Raw genomic sequence first — 16665 nt, 5'->3', positions numbered from 1 at the left:
AACCACTGATCTAGATCATCCCTGACAGGTGTTTGTTTAACCTGCTCTTAAAAATCTTCAATGACGGAGATTCCACAGCCTCCCTGTGCAATTTATTCCAGCGCTTAACCATCCTGACAGTTAGGAAGTTTTTCCTGATGTCCAGCCTAAACTGCCCTTGCTTCAATTTAAGCCCATTGCTTCTTCTCCTATCCTCAGAGGTTAAAGAGAACTAAACTGTTATCATGTCTCCCCTCAGTCTTCTTCCACACTAAACAAACCCAATTTTTTCAATCTTCCCTCATAGGTCACGTTTTCTAGACTTTTAATAATTTTTGTTGCTCTTCTCTGAACTTTCTCCAATTTGTCCACATCTTTCCTGAAATGTGGCACCCAGAACTGGGCACAATACTCCAGCTGAGGCCTAATCAGTGCATAGCAGAATGGAAGAATTACTTCTCATGTCTTGCATACAACGTTCCTGCTAATACATCTCAGAATGATGTTTGCTTTTTTTGCAACAGTGTTACACTGTAGACTCATATTTAGCTTGTGATCCACTATGACCCCCAGATCCCTTTCCACAGTACTCCTTCCTCGGCAGTTATTTCCCATTTTTTATGTGTACAGCTCAGTGCTCCTTCTTTAGTGGAGTACTTTGCATTTGTCCTTATTGGATTTCGTCCTTTTTACTTCAGACCATTTCTCCAGTTTGTCCAGATCATTTTGAATTTTAATCCCATTCTCCAAAGCACTTACAACCCTTCCCAGAATGGTATCATCTGCAAACTTTATAAGTGTACTCTCTATGCCATTATCTAAATCATTGATGAAGATATTGAACAGAACTGGACCCTGGACTGATCCCTGCGGGACCCCACTCAGTATGCCCTTCTAGCTTGTCTGTAGGAAAATACTGTGACAGTTTCTCCTGTCACTTAGGCCAGTTTGACACCAACATAATTCCCCTTGTGGAAAAAAATCTTTTCCATAGACATTTTTAAACCTTCCTATCAGTTTTAATACAGAATTGAATTTCTGCTATGGAGTCCTCTGGATTAATTTATATATTTGGTAGAACAGTTGTCATTCTCTATTAAATTCCATATTCACTTCAGTTGAATTATTGCTCATTTATACCAGTGTAGGTGAAAAAAAGAATCAAGGCCCACAGAAACTATTATAATCTATACTTGCTTGTCAGGACCTAGCTGGCTCCAGGTGTGGCCTCCTAGCAATCCAGTGAGCTTGGCTGAGCTCAATAAAACCCTTACTAAGTAACTGTGCTCCCTTATTGGACAGAAGGGCCAACAGACCACCATTTAAGCCTTGTAGCAACAACAGCACAGTGGCTGCACAATGTGTTCAATGCCCACAGCTGTGCCACACCTGCTTCCTGCACCAGCCCTTGCTCCAAACCTTGCCTGCCCTGCTCCAGCTCTGGTCCCTCCATTCCTCAGAACTGACCCCAACCACTGTCTTGTCTCCTGACCACCTTTTGCTTCTACTCTGGCTCTGGCCAGTGGCCTGTCTCCTGACCATGCCTCCAACTCTATCCTTTGGTTCTGCTCCAACCACTAGGCCAAGCTCTTGTTCTGATCACGAGGTCGTACTGCTGACACCCCGGTTTGTGACATTTTGTGCCAGTGTTATTGCTTGCTTGGAGGTGAGGTTTTGTGTATCATTGGAAAAGGAATAATTCTTTGGTGCTACATTGTCAAAGGAGAATCAGTGTATTGTAATGTGTCATATTAGACCAATTAAAATGTTGTGAGTTGAAGTCACAGAAACATTCCCCTCTCCACTTTCTTTATTGGGTAGGGTTGTTTTAATCTAGCAATGTAACTTTTGTGCCAGTTAATTTTTTGATTAGGTAACCTGTTTACATTCCATTTTACAGTATCAGTGATTTTACTGGCAAAATGTCAATGAATTTTCATTAGGGGTTGTAGAAGATTCACCATGAGTTACTCAGTATCATAAAAGAAAAACTAGCTGATTACCACTGAGGCATGTTATGGTCTAGATTTAAACAATATGAGACATACACAATTGATCAAAGATTTATGAAATCACAGGAACCAGAGAATGCTTGAAGGATTACATTTTTGCATAAAGGTCCAAATCCTTGTTCCCCTTGCAAGTATAGGTCCAAATTCTTGCTGTGCACAGAGGGGGATGATCTGGGAGTGGAAAGAATCATTGCCACAAAGTCACTGATCAGCACGAGAGATGCTCCATAGCTCCTACAGCAGTTTCAGGGCTTCATTAACCCTCACACCTGATTCGTACTCTTCAAGAACATGAGAGATGAATAGTGGATGGATCAGCATAGACAGAACCCCCTACCTGCTAGGATTCAAAGTGACCCCTTGCTAGACTCTTGGAGGAGGGATAATAGAAGATTTTCTTCACTACAGTGACCAGCTTTTGGTGTAGGAGATGGCAATAGGCCAACTGTAGGTGCCCATTACTGCCCCTCTGTTACTACTGAGCCCTGTTTAGACCTTACTTTATGTCAGGATGTCAGAATAGGTTCCCATTAAATTCAAATTTCAATCTAAAATGTATCAAACTAGAATTTTAAAAATAAACCACTGATTTGTGCTTAACACTTTAAAGACATTAAATTTACAAAGTTGTGTGAGACAGAAAAATCATGCTACCCATTTGAGTACTCTCTAATAATAGACAGAAAATGAATGTTTATTGAAAAGTTTAACTTTTCCAACAGAGGCACAAATCCTTGATTTCCTGCTTAATAGGGCCTTAATAGGGCACTCTGAAATAGACATTCATGAACTACATAAACCAACCTTTGATCGTGCAGTCTTAAAAATTGATCCTCTGTAATTTGTGTTGGTAACCCTAGTTTCCCTAATCTGTGACTTGTTTGAAATAATGTGCATCTCTTTGGTGTTGGAGACAAGTTAATCTTTAGCACATAAAGAATGTGAGAACATTTACTTTCAATCAAATAGCAGAATCAGTTGTTGCTGTATCTTTTATCACACCTATATTTAAAAATCTGCAGTATCTTTCATTGACCTGCCACACAGAACCAAACTTTGTTCTGTATCTTCCACACAAGGATCACATCCGTATTTAAAATATTTTGACCATTTAGAAATGGAATGCCAAGTGTTCGTGTGTTCTCAGATTTGAACTGATTATGTCAAGATGAGTATTTTAGCCCTGTTGGTTACTCTTCACAGAAAAATCCTCATAGTGTCCAGAAGGTTCTACTGGGAGGAGAAAGGTCTGCTGCCTTGCAAAATGTCAGAGCAAGGGGCTCAGAAGAACCCAAATTCTGTGATTCTCCTATGATCCAGTAGAGCAGTGGTTCTCAAAGCTGGTCCGCCACTTGTTCAGGGAAAGCCCCTGGCACACCGGACCCATTTGTTTACCTGCCGCATCCTCAGGTTCGGCCGATCGCAGCTCCCACTGGCCGTGGTTCACCTCTCCAGGCCAATGGGGGCTGCGGGAAGCAGTGCGGGCCAAGGGACGTGCTGGCCGCCCTTCCCACAGCCCCCATTGGCCTGGAGCGGTGACCAGTGTCCGAGTACTTGGAGTACAAGTACTCCTTTTCTTTTTGAAAATATTACCAGTATTTCTTTCTCAGTCAGATTAACAGAAGCTAATCATTTCCTTTTCTAAAAGATTTTTCTCCTTAGACTAAAACACTGCAAAATATGGTGACAACATGTACCACTTCAGTATGTACTTCTGTTTTGTACTTATTTTCCAATGACTTCATTTTGTTTTAAATGTTCACAGAATTTCCAATGTGCTGCTTTGCAATATGACAGAGAGGGTGTCATTTTGGTTTGTGGTCACAGACTCTGCCAAAAATGTGACAACTGTTCCTGGAAGTGAAGTAGAGGCAGCCATAAGGTAAAGTAATTGGCCCTCCTTCTGACTTTTCCTCAGTAAACAAAGATGCTTTCTTAATGTGGGCCTATGTCTCAGGCCGTATGAACTAGCACTCTGTGTCTTTTAATTACATGAATTAGTTTATAGATAAACACAGTGGAGTCCATACTCTTCTTCCTACATGCATGTGAGATTAAAAGGAATTATATGTGGCTGAGGGAGAACAATTTCTTTGAACTCTTGTAACGTGTATGCCTTTGGGAGGTTGACTGCAACTTTGAAAGGTGTCCTTTTTTTAAACGGTGGGTTCTTACGATGTCTAGACATGATGAGCTCTGACTGTAGCCCACTGTTCAGTGTGCATTGCACATGCCCCTCTAATGGCTGATCCACAGAGTCTGCTACAGCTCCCAGACAGGAGATTTAGTACTTTTAATTCAAGGAACAGAGGCTCGTGCTTTTACTGCTGAATGTTCAAGTTTCATATTGCACTGTCAGACCAAGCAAATAATCTAATGCTCATATTCTTTTTATCTTAGGTCTTTGTAGGAAGCCTGTCACTGTAGTAGATGAGCACCATTTGCACGCAATACAGAGTAGCATAAGTTATCCCACTTTTCCATTAAAAATCATGCTCTGAAGTTAGAAAAACAATAATATGGAGCTGCATAGGAAGAGAAGAAAAATAGGTTATCTGACGTCAACAGTTTAGGATGTGTTCACAAGGGCTTTGCAAGGGTAACTCCCATAAATAGAGTTACCCACATATGTTTCCCAAGCATCAAGCGAAAAATAAACCCATTGTTTTTAAATATACTGCACTTTGTCTTTAAAAATCATGTTATCTTTGCAAAGGCATAATACCTAATTCCTGATGAATGAGTATGCGTTCTTTTGGAAAGATTAACTTTAAGCTTCTGAGCAGATTAAACTATTTCTTACAGAGATACCCAGCAACAACTTCAGTGCATTAGTGAGCGAAGGAGGTTATTTATTCACTGAAACTTGCTAAGAGTGTTGGAATGTACCTTTTTAAAATTCATTTCTGTTGTTCTTTGATACATTCAGTAGCATAAGCTGATTTACAGTAAGTCTTTTATAGGCACTGTTTGCCACAGAAATTGGATGCTGTTATAGCATGTTTGGTTTTTAACCGTTGTCTCTCACCTACTAAAGAAGAGTATACGCCTTTAAAAATGTTTACATTCCTATCAGTAGGTTAGAGACAAGAAACAAAATTCTCTGCAGAATGAGAACTCCTGTGCTCAGTACTCAACTACTTTTGTTGACAGTATTCTGAATCTAAGTTGGACATGCAAAATCTGTTCAGTGTTTATGAATCAAAATCAACATCTCACAAGTGCAAGATTCCTCCTTTAATAATAATTACACTCATAGTTATAATAATAAAATTTGTTTTAGCAACGATTCCATTTGTTTTGTACATATTCCATCTCATGAGAGTCTATGCATGACCCAAAGTAGAAACAATTAATACTATAATAAATACATAAACAGTGATAATATCAATTGTCATCCTTATCCCCTAAGCTTTCAAAAGTTGCATATGGGAGTCTGTGGCTAACACCCTGCACAGGATATATATGGATCAGTGACAGTGGCTATGCAATGTATGCAGTCTAAAAACTTCATATTGGGCCACATTCAGACCTGCCAGAGTTGTACTGCCTATATCAGGGCTATATTTTCCTCATTGTCTTTTCATTTATAAATGTGTTTATCATTGTGTTGTGTTTTGTATTTTTTTAAAGGATGAACAGAAACAGAATCAACAGTGCCTTCCTACTGACAGACAACACGCTGCAGTTCTTGAAAATTTCCTCCACTTTATCACCACCCATTGAACCCACTGTGCCTGTCTGGCTTATCGTGTTCAGTGTTGTTCTTTGCCTCGTTGTGGCTGGAATTCTTTTCCTTGTTGTGTCAGGAATCCGACAACGCAAAAAGTAAGCTGTGCTTTTGTTTTAACCAACTGTTAGTGAATTAAGTGAACTAGAATTGTTAGAGTTGGGTCACTCTGCAGTTCACATTGGTTACAAAGAAACAATAACAGGTTTCAGAGTAACAGCCGTGTTAGTCTGTATTCGCAAAAAGAAAAGGAGTACTTGTGGCACCTTAGAGACGAACCAATTTATTTGAGCATAAGCTTTCGTGAGCTACAGCTCACTTCATCGGATGCATACTGTGGAAAGTGTGGAAGATCTTATTATATACACACAAAGCATGAAAAAATACCTCCTCCCACCCCACTCTCCTGCTGTAATAGCTTATCTAAAGTGATCACTCTCCTTACAATGTGTATGATAATCAAGTTGGGCCATTTCCAGCACAAATCCAGGTTTTCTCACCCCCCTCCCTCCCCACACACAAACTCACTCTCCTGCTGGTAATAGCTTATCTAAAGTGACCACTCTCCTTACAATGTGTATGATAATCAAGCTCACGAAATCTTATGCTCAAATAAATTGGTTAGTCTCTAAGGTGCCACAAGTACTCCTTTTCTTTTTTAAAGAAACAATAGCAGCCTTTTCTCCCCAGCTGAGGATATCTGTCCTTTCAAAGGGCAGGTGTTGTTCTTTTGGACTGTGGAGTTATTAACTAAAGGTAGGAATGTGATCTTGGAGGCCTTGTTAATAAAGATGATTGCTTTACAAGGAGTTTGTTTGCCACTAGCCCCGCACTGCAGGTAGGTCTCCTGTCAGAGATAAGGCATGCGAGAGGGGAAAAGGCTGGCAATGATTGTGGCTACTGATTTTTAAGACTGGCAGATATAAAACACTGCTCCTGATTTGTGCAGATTCAGGAGCCACACGCAAGCCAGATCAATGACCAAAGGGCTATTTGACTGAAATTTTAAAAGGCCCTGATCCTGTAAGTCAGTGTATGGCCTCAGCTCCCATTCACTTCATGAGGAGTTCTAGGAGCTCAGCATCTCACATGGTCAATTCCAGATTGGACTCGCCATGAGACTAAATTATCACAGCTATGCTGTAGAGTAAGGAGTACTTGTCTCCCCTCTCGTTACTACCCTGCTCATATTGCAGCACCAGTTATAGTGTTGAGTGCATGGTAGTCATAGCAGTCATAGTAAGGGTTACTTACTTGATACTTACTGCTGTGAGCCCATGAGTTCGTGGGGATGGAGAGGGGAAGGAAGTGGATGGAGCCTTCGTTTTGACTCCCGGCTCCCATTATGTTCCTACTTGCTGTGATTTCAGATAGTTGTACTTAGATAAGGACATCTGTAAGCTCATCTGAGACTCTCCTGCTTGACCATACAGTGAAGAGAGCATCCTTTATTTGACTTGGATCATCATGGACATTGATATGTTGTCACAAGCATTATGATTTCATTACAGGCTCAAACAGGAATCGGAGATACATTGGGAAAGTACAAACTCTTATGGACAGCTGGATAGCTTAAAAATTAGCAAATGTCCAGTGGCAAAAAAAAATACTGATGAATAATCCAATGTAAATGGATTTATGTGTGAAGACTGAGATGTTGCAGAGATTGCCCCAGTATAAAAGTGCCTCATTTTAGGCAAAGAGGTTGAAACAACTGGGTAAAAATAACATTTACTGCTAGTGTTGAGTGAACCTCATGGAGTTGGAGGTTTGGTGAAGCTTTCAAATTATTTTTTTTGTATTCAGAAGACTAGTATGAATTTGTGAAACTCTTCCCTATCTAATCCCATCCCAGGTTTTAAACAACAAGAACAAAACCCAACGAGTGAATGAATGCTTGTTCTTGTGGTTAAGGCACTGACCTGAGATTCAGAAGATCTGGGTCCAGTTCTTAGCTCTGCCACAAACTTCCTGTGTGATCTTGGGCATCAGTCAACTCCCCTGAAATCAATGGGAGTTAGACACCTAAATCCTTTTGAGGATCTGAGCCTTAATCTCTCTGTTACTCTTACAGAAATTACCCCTTCTGTACATCTAGGATAATAATACTTCCTGTATCTCATCCTCTGACTGTCTTGTCTACTTAGACTGTAAGTTCTTCAAGGCAGGGACTGTCTCATATTGTGCATGTGACTGTGCCACCCTCTTCCTTTAAAAGCATGTCACAAGCAGGAGGAGAGGAGTTGATTAGTCACTCTCATTTATTTTAAGCAGGTCTCTAAAGTCCAGGTATCTCTCGCAGGTCAATAAAGTTTTATTATTGTTAATATTACTGGTGTATAAGTACTGAGTCAGGTTGTCACAATGTGTTATGGGATTGGAAGAAATACTGTAGCTAACCTGTAAGTTTCTTATCATTCTAAGTTGCTGATGCTACAGTCTGTAAAGTACAGCAGGTTCTTCAGCTATGAATCAGCAGATCTCAAGGTCAAAATAAATCTGGAAATTAAAGGTACTATACAGACATTGTTGACTAAATTTGCTTACAGTTTGTCAGTTTAGATCATTTCTTCAGCAGCTATTTTAGTATGGTTGGTATCAGAGTTTGAGTCTGGAAAAGTGAAAGTATGCAAGACATATTGCTGTTTAATCTAGCAGGCAAAGATCTATTGGCTGGAAGTTAAAGCTAGTGAAGTTTGAACTGGACATAAGATACAAATTTAGAACAGTGAGAGAAACTTACCATTGAAATAGATTACCAAGAAATGTGGTGCGTATATTCTGTAACATCTAACATGTGTCTTTAAGTCACAGCTGGATGCCAAGATCTGTTCTAGTTCAACCACAAGTTGTTGGGACAGATGCAGGGATCATTGAGTGAAATCTATGGCCTGTATTATGCTGTAGGTCAGACTAAATGATCATGGTGGCTCCTTATAGCCTTGAAGTCTATTAAGTATATGAATGTGTATTTTATTCTTTATTTTCCTTTTCTATTTTGCACCCTCCTCCAAGCCATTTTACAGAAGGGGAAACTGAGGTATAGAAGTTAAGTGAGGCAACAGAAGGGTGCCAGTGTGAAAGTGATATTAGAAATAACTTAGGAATTTCTGTCTCCCATTCCTATCCTCAGATGACTAGACTATGCCTCTTTGTATATAGTGTGTTGTAAACTTCTTAATAAAAGTGCATGCTAAACTATTTTTCTTATGTCCAGGCTTTGTTGAATGGTACACTTTGATTGCAGTAATGTAATTTTGTTATTCCTTTTTAGAAATAACAATGAGTCTGTAGAGATAGGCGATTTAGAAGACAAATGTGACACATCAGTGACAACAGAAAATGGGATTCCTTGCGATATACTGGATTTAAAAGCAGGCCAGATTAATGGAGTCTACGCAGCAGATGATGAACAGTTCACACCACTATGAAATGTCACAGTTTCTTTTTGGCTTCTTTGAGAGAGACTGTGCTAACTTTATCTAGTCATGACTGATGAATTTCAAACATCAAGGCAAGAAAAATATGATTTGTCAATTATTTTCCCTTGAGAGAAACTTTCCTTGATAAAATACAAACACACAAATCTGTATTACAAAGCTAAAGCAAATGTGAGGACATCCACTCAATTGTTCATTAAATATTTTCAAGAAGTGTGTGGTGGAATGAGGTTGAAGGCTGTCTTACATCAGATGCTTAGTTATTAACGATTATTTAAAGACATCATTATGACTCGTTCATTGTTCTTCTTCAAGTGATGTCCCTGTTGGTGCTCAGTTGTAGGTGTGGCAGGGCCTCCTGCACCTGGGATCGGAGATCTTCACCGGAAGTGCCTGTAGGACTGCACATGCGCATCTTGTCTCTCTCACACTGTACACAGGACATATACATATATATATATAGAGAGAGAGCGCTGTTTGGTCAGACAGACAGCCCCAGTTCCTTTTCTACTACCTTTGGTCTGGGACGGAAGCCGCTAGCAGAGCTCTGCTGCTCCTCATAGATAGTTCCTTACCTGATAGAGTAGTTAGAATTTTCCTCTTCTTCTTTCAACTTCTATCTGTAAAAAAATTTTTTTCTTTTGTTTTAACTTTATCTTTACAATTATTCTCATAGCTTAGGTTTCCGTATTGCCCACTTCCCGCCTTCCAGACTGGGAAGCCCTTTTCCCTTATGCCCGGCTCTCCCAGGTATAAGAGCATTCTTGTTGGGCCACCTTCTCGATAACGGACATCCACCCACAGTGTATCCACTGTCTGGGAGAGGGACACGTCCCTCAAGTTCTCACTGCCTCAGCCTGAAACCAGAGCTAGAAAGAATTGGGATATTAGATTGAAACTTCTCCTCATGGAGAAATCGCTACATCCAGGATTGGACCTGGGCCCGGATTCTTCCCCAGAGAGGCCTTAATGCTCTGCCAGATTGTCTGCCGACCCCCACTCTCCATGCCCTCTGAAGAGAAAGTCATCCGTGATCATGCAGATGACAAGAGACAGGCTTCCTTCTCCTCACACTCTGAGGTTCAACCCTCCAGAACACCATTCCTGGCTATGTCGGTGGCTTCAACCTCATCCAACAAAAGACATAGCTCCAGGGCACATGCAGGTAGCTCTGGTACTGGCTTAAAGAAATGGTCTAAAGACATTGTCTGGGCACCTTCAGCCCTCGGCGCTGTTTCCCAGCTCTGGGGAGCGAAGCAGCCCGCTTGCAGGAGCTATGGCACCAACACTGTTTCTGGCACTGACAAAGCTGTTGGCACCAAGTAAGTCCTCAGCACCATCAAAATAGTTGGCACTGGCCAAGTCACCAGCACCGACCGAATCATCAATACCAAAATCGTCAGCACCAGGCAAGTCATCGGTACTGGCCAAGTCACTGGCACCAGCCAAATCTCTGGTGCCATCTTCTGAAACTTCAGGGACATACACTCTCTCTCCATCACTATGTGTTACAACGGCTCTGATAATGCTCCTTCCCCTTCCACAAGACTTCAGATACCCTAAAGACCTCTGGTATCTGACACTCCCGAGTCTCGGCTTCTTCGCCCCATTTCTACCCTCCTCTCTGGACTTACGACATTCCTCCCTCTCTCTGTCAAGGACAACACCTTCCTTCCCCAGTGAGGAGGAGGAAGAGGAGAAGGAGGACTCCATTGTTCCCTTGACTACTGGACAAATTGCACCAGCTTATCTTCACTATATGCAGACTACCTCTGGCCCCCGTCCTGGCAGGGTCACTGTGGATGCAACCACATGTGCCATTCCCACCAAACTGACCATATTGGGACCCTTCGGCCAGGTACAGGGCACAATTTGGGAACCGTCCCAGAAAGCAAAGCCAGAGACCTACACTTCTCCTTCTCCATCAATCTCTCATCCTTAGGAAGTGAAACCACGACCGATACCAGCTCAGGAGGAAGAGTAGGAAAAGGAGGTTCCCCCAACTTTACATTTTTCCTCCTCCTCATCTGATGAGGCAATTATGTTCCATCCCCTACATCTGCCAATGACTTCAGGCACTTTCAAGATCTATTCCATAGGATTGCAAACTCCCTACAGATCCCTTTGGAGGAAGTCAAAGACCAACAGCATAAACTGTTGATATCCTCCACGCATCCTCTTTCTCAAAGATCACACTACCAATCAATGAGGCTTGTCTCAAATCTGCAAAAGTTCTGTGGCAGACCCTGGCTTCCATCCTTCCAACCTGCAAACACACCGACAGAAAATATGTTCCGGCAAAGAATGCTGAATTTTTATTTTCACACCCCACCCCAAATTTGTTGATGGTCAATGCGGTGTAGGAAAGGAGCCGTCGGTACCAATCTTGATCTAGCCAGCCAGCCAGAGATTGGAAATGTCTGGACCTATTTGGATGCAAGACATACTCTTCAGCCACAGTCCAGTTTAGGATTTCAAATTATGAAGTTCTCATGGCCAAGTATAATTATCTGAACTACTCCAAATTGGAGGAACTTTGCTATGATCTACCAAAGACCAAAAAGGAGCAATTCCAGTCCTTGATATTGGAGGGATACCTCCTAGCCTGTACAGCCTATAAGCCTCGTTAAGACTCTGCAGACACAGCTGCTCGATCCATCGCAACTGCTATGGTCATGAGGCATGCATCATGGCTCCACCTCTTGGGCTTTCCTAAGGAGGTACAAACCACAATAGAGGACTTACAATTAAAAGGCTAGAACTATTCTCTGAGTGTACAGATGACTCTTTGCACTCCCCTAAAGACACCCGAGCTACATTTCATTCTCTCAGGATATGCACACCAGCACCAAAGAGACGCTTGGGGAAGTACCAACTCCCACCGCAATCCCAAACTCAACAATATATCTCTCAGTGCTACTACAACACCCAACACCACTGACAAAGGCCTCCGTCTAAATGTAGACAGCCCACTTCTCAAGGGGCTCTCTCTCATGTACTGGCACCAAAGCAACAATTTTGAAGGTGTGGTCAAGGCCCCAAGAAGCCTTCCCTTGTTCCAGTCATCCCCACCATCTCTGATGTTCCAATAGTTTGGTGACTAACTAGCTCAATTTTTCCCATCTTGGAGTCTCAGCACCTCAGATAAATGGATTCTAGAGATAGTCAAGGAAGGATACTCCTTCCCCTTCCAATTCCCCCCCCCCCCCCGCTTTCCCTCTTCAGGGACCCCTCTCATAAGTCCTTTCTACGGGAAGAAATAAATCACCTTCTGCAACTGGGAGCCATAGAACAGGTCCCTCCCCAACACATGAGAAAGGATTTCTACTCCCACTCTTTTCTGATTTAGAAGAAGCCTGGTGGCTGGCATCATATCCTAGACCGTCACAATCTAAACAGATTCATCAAGCTGCAATGTTTCAAGATGGTTACCCTCTCTACTATTATCCCAGCATGGAACAATGGGGCTGGTTCTCTGCCCTCAACCTCCAAGATGCATCCTTTCATATTTCTATACATCCTGCCCATAGACGATTCCTCTGGTTTGTCGTGAGCACTGACCACTGTCAGTACAAAGTACTGCCCTTCAGACTATCCACAGCACCTCGGGTGTTCTCCAAGGTCCTCGTGGTAGTTTCAACCTACTAAGGAAAAAAGGAATTATCATTTTTCCATACTTTGATGACTGTCTCCTGGAGACCCCATCTGAAATCTATGCTCTACAAGCCACCCACTTAAAAACAGATCTGTTCATGAAGCTAGGTCTCCTCGTAAACCTAGAAAAGTCCACCCTAACACCAGTACAACAGCTGGAATTCATTGATGTGCAGTTATATGTCATATAATCAGAGCCTTCCTACCATCTCTCAGATTCTCAGCGATAACAGATCTAGTATCTGCTGCCTGGATCTGCCCCCAGATCTCTGCACGAATGTGCTTCCGGCTTCTAGGTCACATGGCAGCAGCTACGTTTGAGGTCAGGCATGCAAGACTGCACATGCTGTGTCTTCAAGCATGCCTCCATACTGTATACTTCCCCCACAAGCACAGCATTCACAAACTTTTATCTGTGCTGAGGCGAGTCAAAGATTAACTGCTGTGGTGGACACAGCCCAGCAACATCTGTGTTGGAGTTCCTTTCGTACAACCATCACCAACTATGATCCTAGTCACCAATGCCTCCCTAATCAATTGGGGGGTGCATCTACACAAACGCTCAGTGCAGGGTAGATGGTTGTCCACTGAAGTCATCTTACACATCAATGTCCTAGAGCTACGAGTGGTCTGCAGTGCCTGCCGATATTTCCTACCTCTTCTCAAACATCATAATGTAAAGAATGATGATGGACAATCTCACCTGCATGTATTACATCAACAGGCAGGGTAGAGTGAGGTCCCACTCTTTATGCTCAGAGGCGATCAAACTGTGGAACTGGTATATCCACAAGAACATCTCCATTTCAGTCATGTACCTCCTGGGACACCAGAACACCACCAAGGACACACTGAGCAGGACATTCTCACACGATCACGAGTGGGAGCTGGATATGTGAGCACTTGAACCCATATTCAGCTGATCGGGCCTTCCCACCATAGATCCACCCACCATTGATTTTGCCACTCAGCACAACACCCACTTCCCTTAATTCTGATCCAGAATGGGACTGGGGCATGGATTGCTGGGAGATGTATTCCTCATAACCTGGGACGCACCACTCCTTAAAGGCTTCCCTCCTTTTTCCTTCCTATTCTGAGTACTTTGCAAAATAGAGAGGACCGAACTCATGTCTTACTAATAGCTCCAACATGGCCACTACAGGTCTGGTATACTTACCTTCTATGCATGATGGTATGCCGACGAATCTCTCTCCACCTAACACCATGGCTCCTCTCACAGGACACATTTTCGATCCCAATCCACAGATGCTCTACTCAGAGCCTGGCTCCTCTGTGGTTCCAGGGTCCAGAAATAATCTGCTCAGATACTGTCAAACAGATACAATTGAATAGTAGGCGTGACACAATCAGATACACTTACATTCACAAAAGGACTAGATTTCACTGCTGGTGTGCCTCACATTAGGTAGATGCAGCACACGCTCCGTTGCCATTTATTCTTGACTACGTTCTACACCTTAAACAGTCAGGATTGGCCAATAGTTCTATTAGAGTACAACTGGCAGCAATCACTACCTTTCACGCCTCCTTTGACAGCCACTCCTTCGCACTTCTGCTCACAAAGTGCTTCTTGAGGGGTATTCAATATCTCTATCCCCATATATGATAGCAGACCCCGGCCTGGGACCCCAGGCCAGTCCTACATTCTCTGACTAAGCCCCCATTTGAACCAGTGGCAACCTGTTCTTACATACACCTATAAATGAAAATGGCCTTTTTTGTCTCCATCACCTCTGCTAGACAGGTAGACGAAATCATGGCCCTCATGGCATATCCACCATACACAGTGTTTTATAAAGATAAAGTTACACTGTGCCCACACCCAAGATGCTTACCTGAGGTCCCAACATCTTTTTATCGCAATCAACTGAACTTCCCGAAGCCTCAGAGTAATAAAAAGGAGGCAACTTTTCACACCCTAGACATAAGGTGTGCATTAGCCTATACTTGGACAGGACTAAACCCTTCCAGAAATCTCCACAATTATTCTCCTTTACCACCAAAAGTTCCAGAGGCACTGCCATATCTAAACAACGCCTCTCTAAGTGGATCTCACAGTGTATGGGTTTATCTTATGATGTTGACGATAGACAACCTCCTATCTCAGTCAGTACACATTCCACATATTCGTTATCTATCTCGATTGTCTTTCTTAATAATGTCCCCATTGATGACATTGATAAGGCTGTTACATGGGCTCCGACAGACACTTTCATCCAGCGCTATGCTATTACGCACGACATCTCAACAGACACTCTCCTAGGGCAGGCTGTCCTCTCCTTGGCAATACGTGTCGCTCTAAAGCCCCAGCTTTCCAACTAGGGACACCGCTTTATAGTCACCTGCAGTGGAGCACCCACAGGGACATCACTCGAAGAAGAAGAGGGTGACTCATCTTGTGCAGTAACTGAGGTTCTTCAAGATGTGTCCCCCCATGGGTGCAAATTAATTCCAATTCTCCAACGAGAGACTGCTGAATTGGAATTAATTTGCAAACTGGATACAATTAACTTAGGCTTGAATAGAGACTGGGAGTGGATGGGTCATTACACAAAGTAAACTATTTCCCCATGTTTATTTCCCCCCCCCCCCACTGTTCCTCAGACGTTCTTGTCAATTGCTTGAAATGGCCCACCTTGATTATCACTACAAAAGGTTTTTTCCCGCCCCCCGCTCTCCTGCTGGTAATAGTTCACCTTAAGTGATCACTCTGGTTATAGTGTGTATGGTAACACCCATTGTCTCATGTTCTCTATGTATATAAATCTTCCCATTGTATTTTCCACTGAATGCATCCGATGAAGTGAGCTGTAGCTCACGAAAGCTTGTGCTCAAATAAATTTGTTAGTCTCTAAGGTGCCACAAGTACTCCTTTTCTTTTTGTCACTTTTCACTGGCACTAGTCTTGAGTTGGATATGAATATGTCTTTGCAAATGGACTCTGCATGCAGAAATGCAGTGTGTTTTTGGTTTGAACAGGAATTCATATGTGGTGTTTTTATTTACTGTGAAAAAGTGAAAGGCCAAGGGTCTGATCCTGCAAGGTGCTGGCAGCCTTTGTAGCTTATGGAAGAGAAGGTTCAACGGTGACTTAATTACAGCTTGTAAGTATTAAACAGGGAGACAAGATCTAGTGCTAGAAGCCCTTTTAATCTAGCAATCAAGGGCATGGGATCCAAAGTCTGGAAATGAAAGTCAGAAAATATCCCCAAGGCATCTCATTTTCCAGCTCAAACTTTGCTAAGGCACAAAAGACAATTAAATGCCCAACTGTCATTGAAAATCCATGGGAACTAGGCACTTAACTGCTCTTTGAGCCTTTGGAAATCTTCCCCCCAAATTTTTAACAGTGAAAATAGAACAATTTCCAAGGGATGTGGTAAATTCTGCTTCACTTGGACTCTTTAAATCATGACTGGATTTCTGTCTAAAAGATATGCTCTACTTTGACCACCAGTTATTGGGCTTGATACAGGCATCACTGTGAAATTCCATAGCTTGTGTTATGCAGGAGATCTGACTGGATGGTCATAATGGTCCATGCTGTTGGCCTGTTCATATCTGTGAATCTCCCATTGACATGAATGGAAGCTGAGGGCACCTAAAGGTTCAAGCCCTGAATTCTGCCCTTGGACAGTTTTAATGGGAGCCATTCACACATAATCCATGGTAGAAATTAATATTAAGGACACTATCCTGCTCCCATTGAAATCCATAGTAAAAGTCCAATTGACTTCAATGGAATAGAATTGGGCCCTAAGCAGAGAAGAATTATATATATTGTAAAAAGAGGATATGAGTATGCTGAGGTGAGGAATTATATCTA

At 42.4% G+C, this 16665-nt stretch overlaps 1 protein-coding gene across 5 annotated transcripts in view; it reads left to right on the top strand.

The window, feature by feature from the left end:
• Positions 1 to 16665, top strand: part of ACE2 (angiotensin converting enzyme 2) — a 106284-nt gene that overhangs the window by 39769 nt on the left and 49850 nt on the right. For 4 of the 5 annotated variants that reach the window (XM_073355720.1, XM_073355714.1, XM_073355704.1 and 1 more), the window contains 2 exons: positions 3757 to 3873; positions 5625 to 5819. In XM_073355720.1, the coding sequence (XP_073211821.1) occupies positions 3757 to 3873; positions 5625 to 5819 (312 nt within the window). Of the gene's footprint in view, positions 1 to 3756; positions 3874 to 5624; positions 5820 to 8995; positions 15695 to 16665 lie in introns of those variants that run through there. The other variant, XM_073355735.1, reaches the window with a different exon arrangement.

This window comes from Lepidochelys kempii, chromosome 1 (assembly GCF_965140265.1).
Source record: "Lepidochelys kempii isolate rLepKem1 chromosome 1, rLepKem1.hap2, whole genome shotgun sequence".
NCBI lineage: Eukaryota > Metazoa > Chordata > Testudines > Cheloniidae > Lepidochelys > Lepidochelys kempii.
Note: the sequence above shows the minus strand (reverse complement) of the source record. Positions and strands in the feature narration are given on the sequence as shown.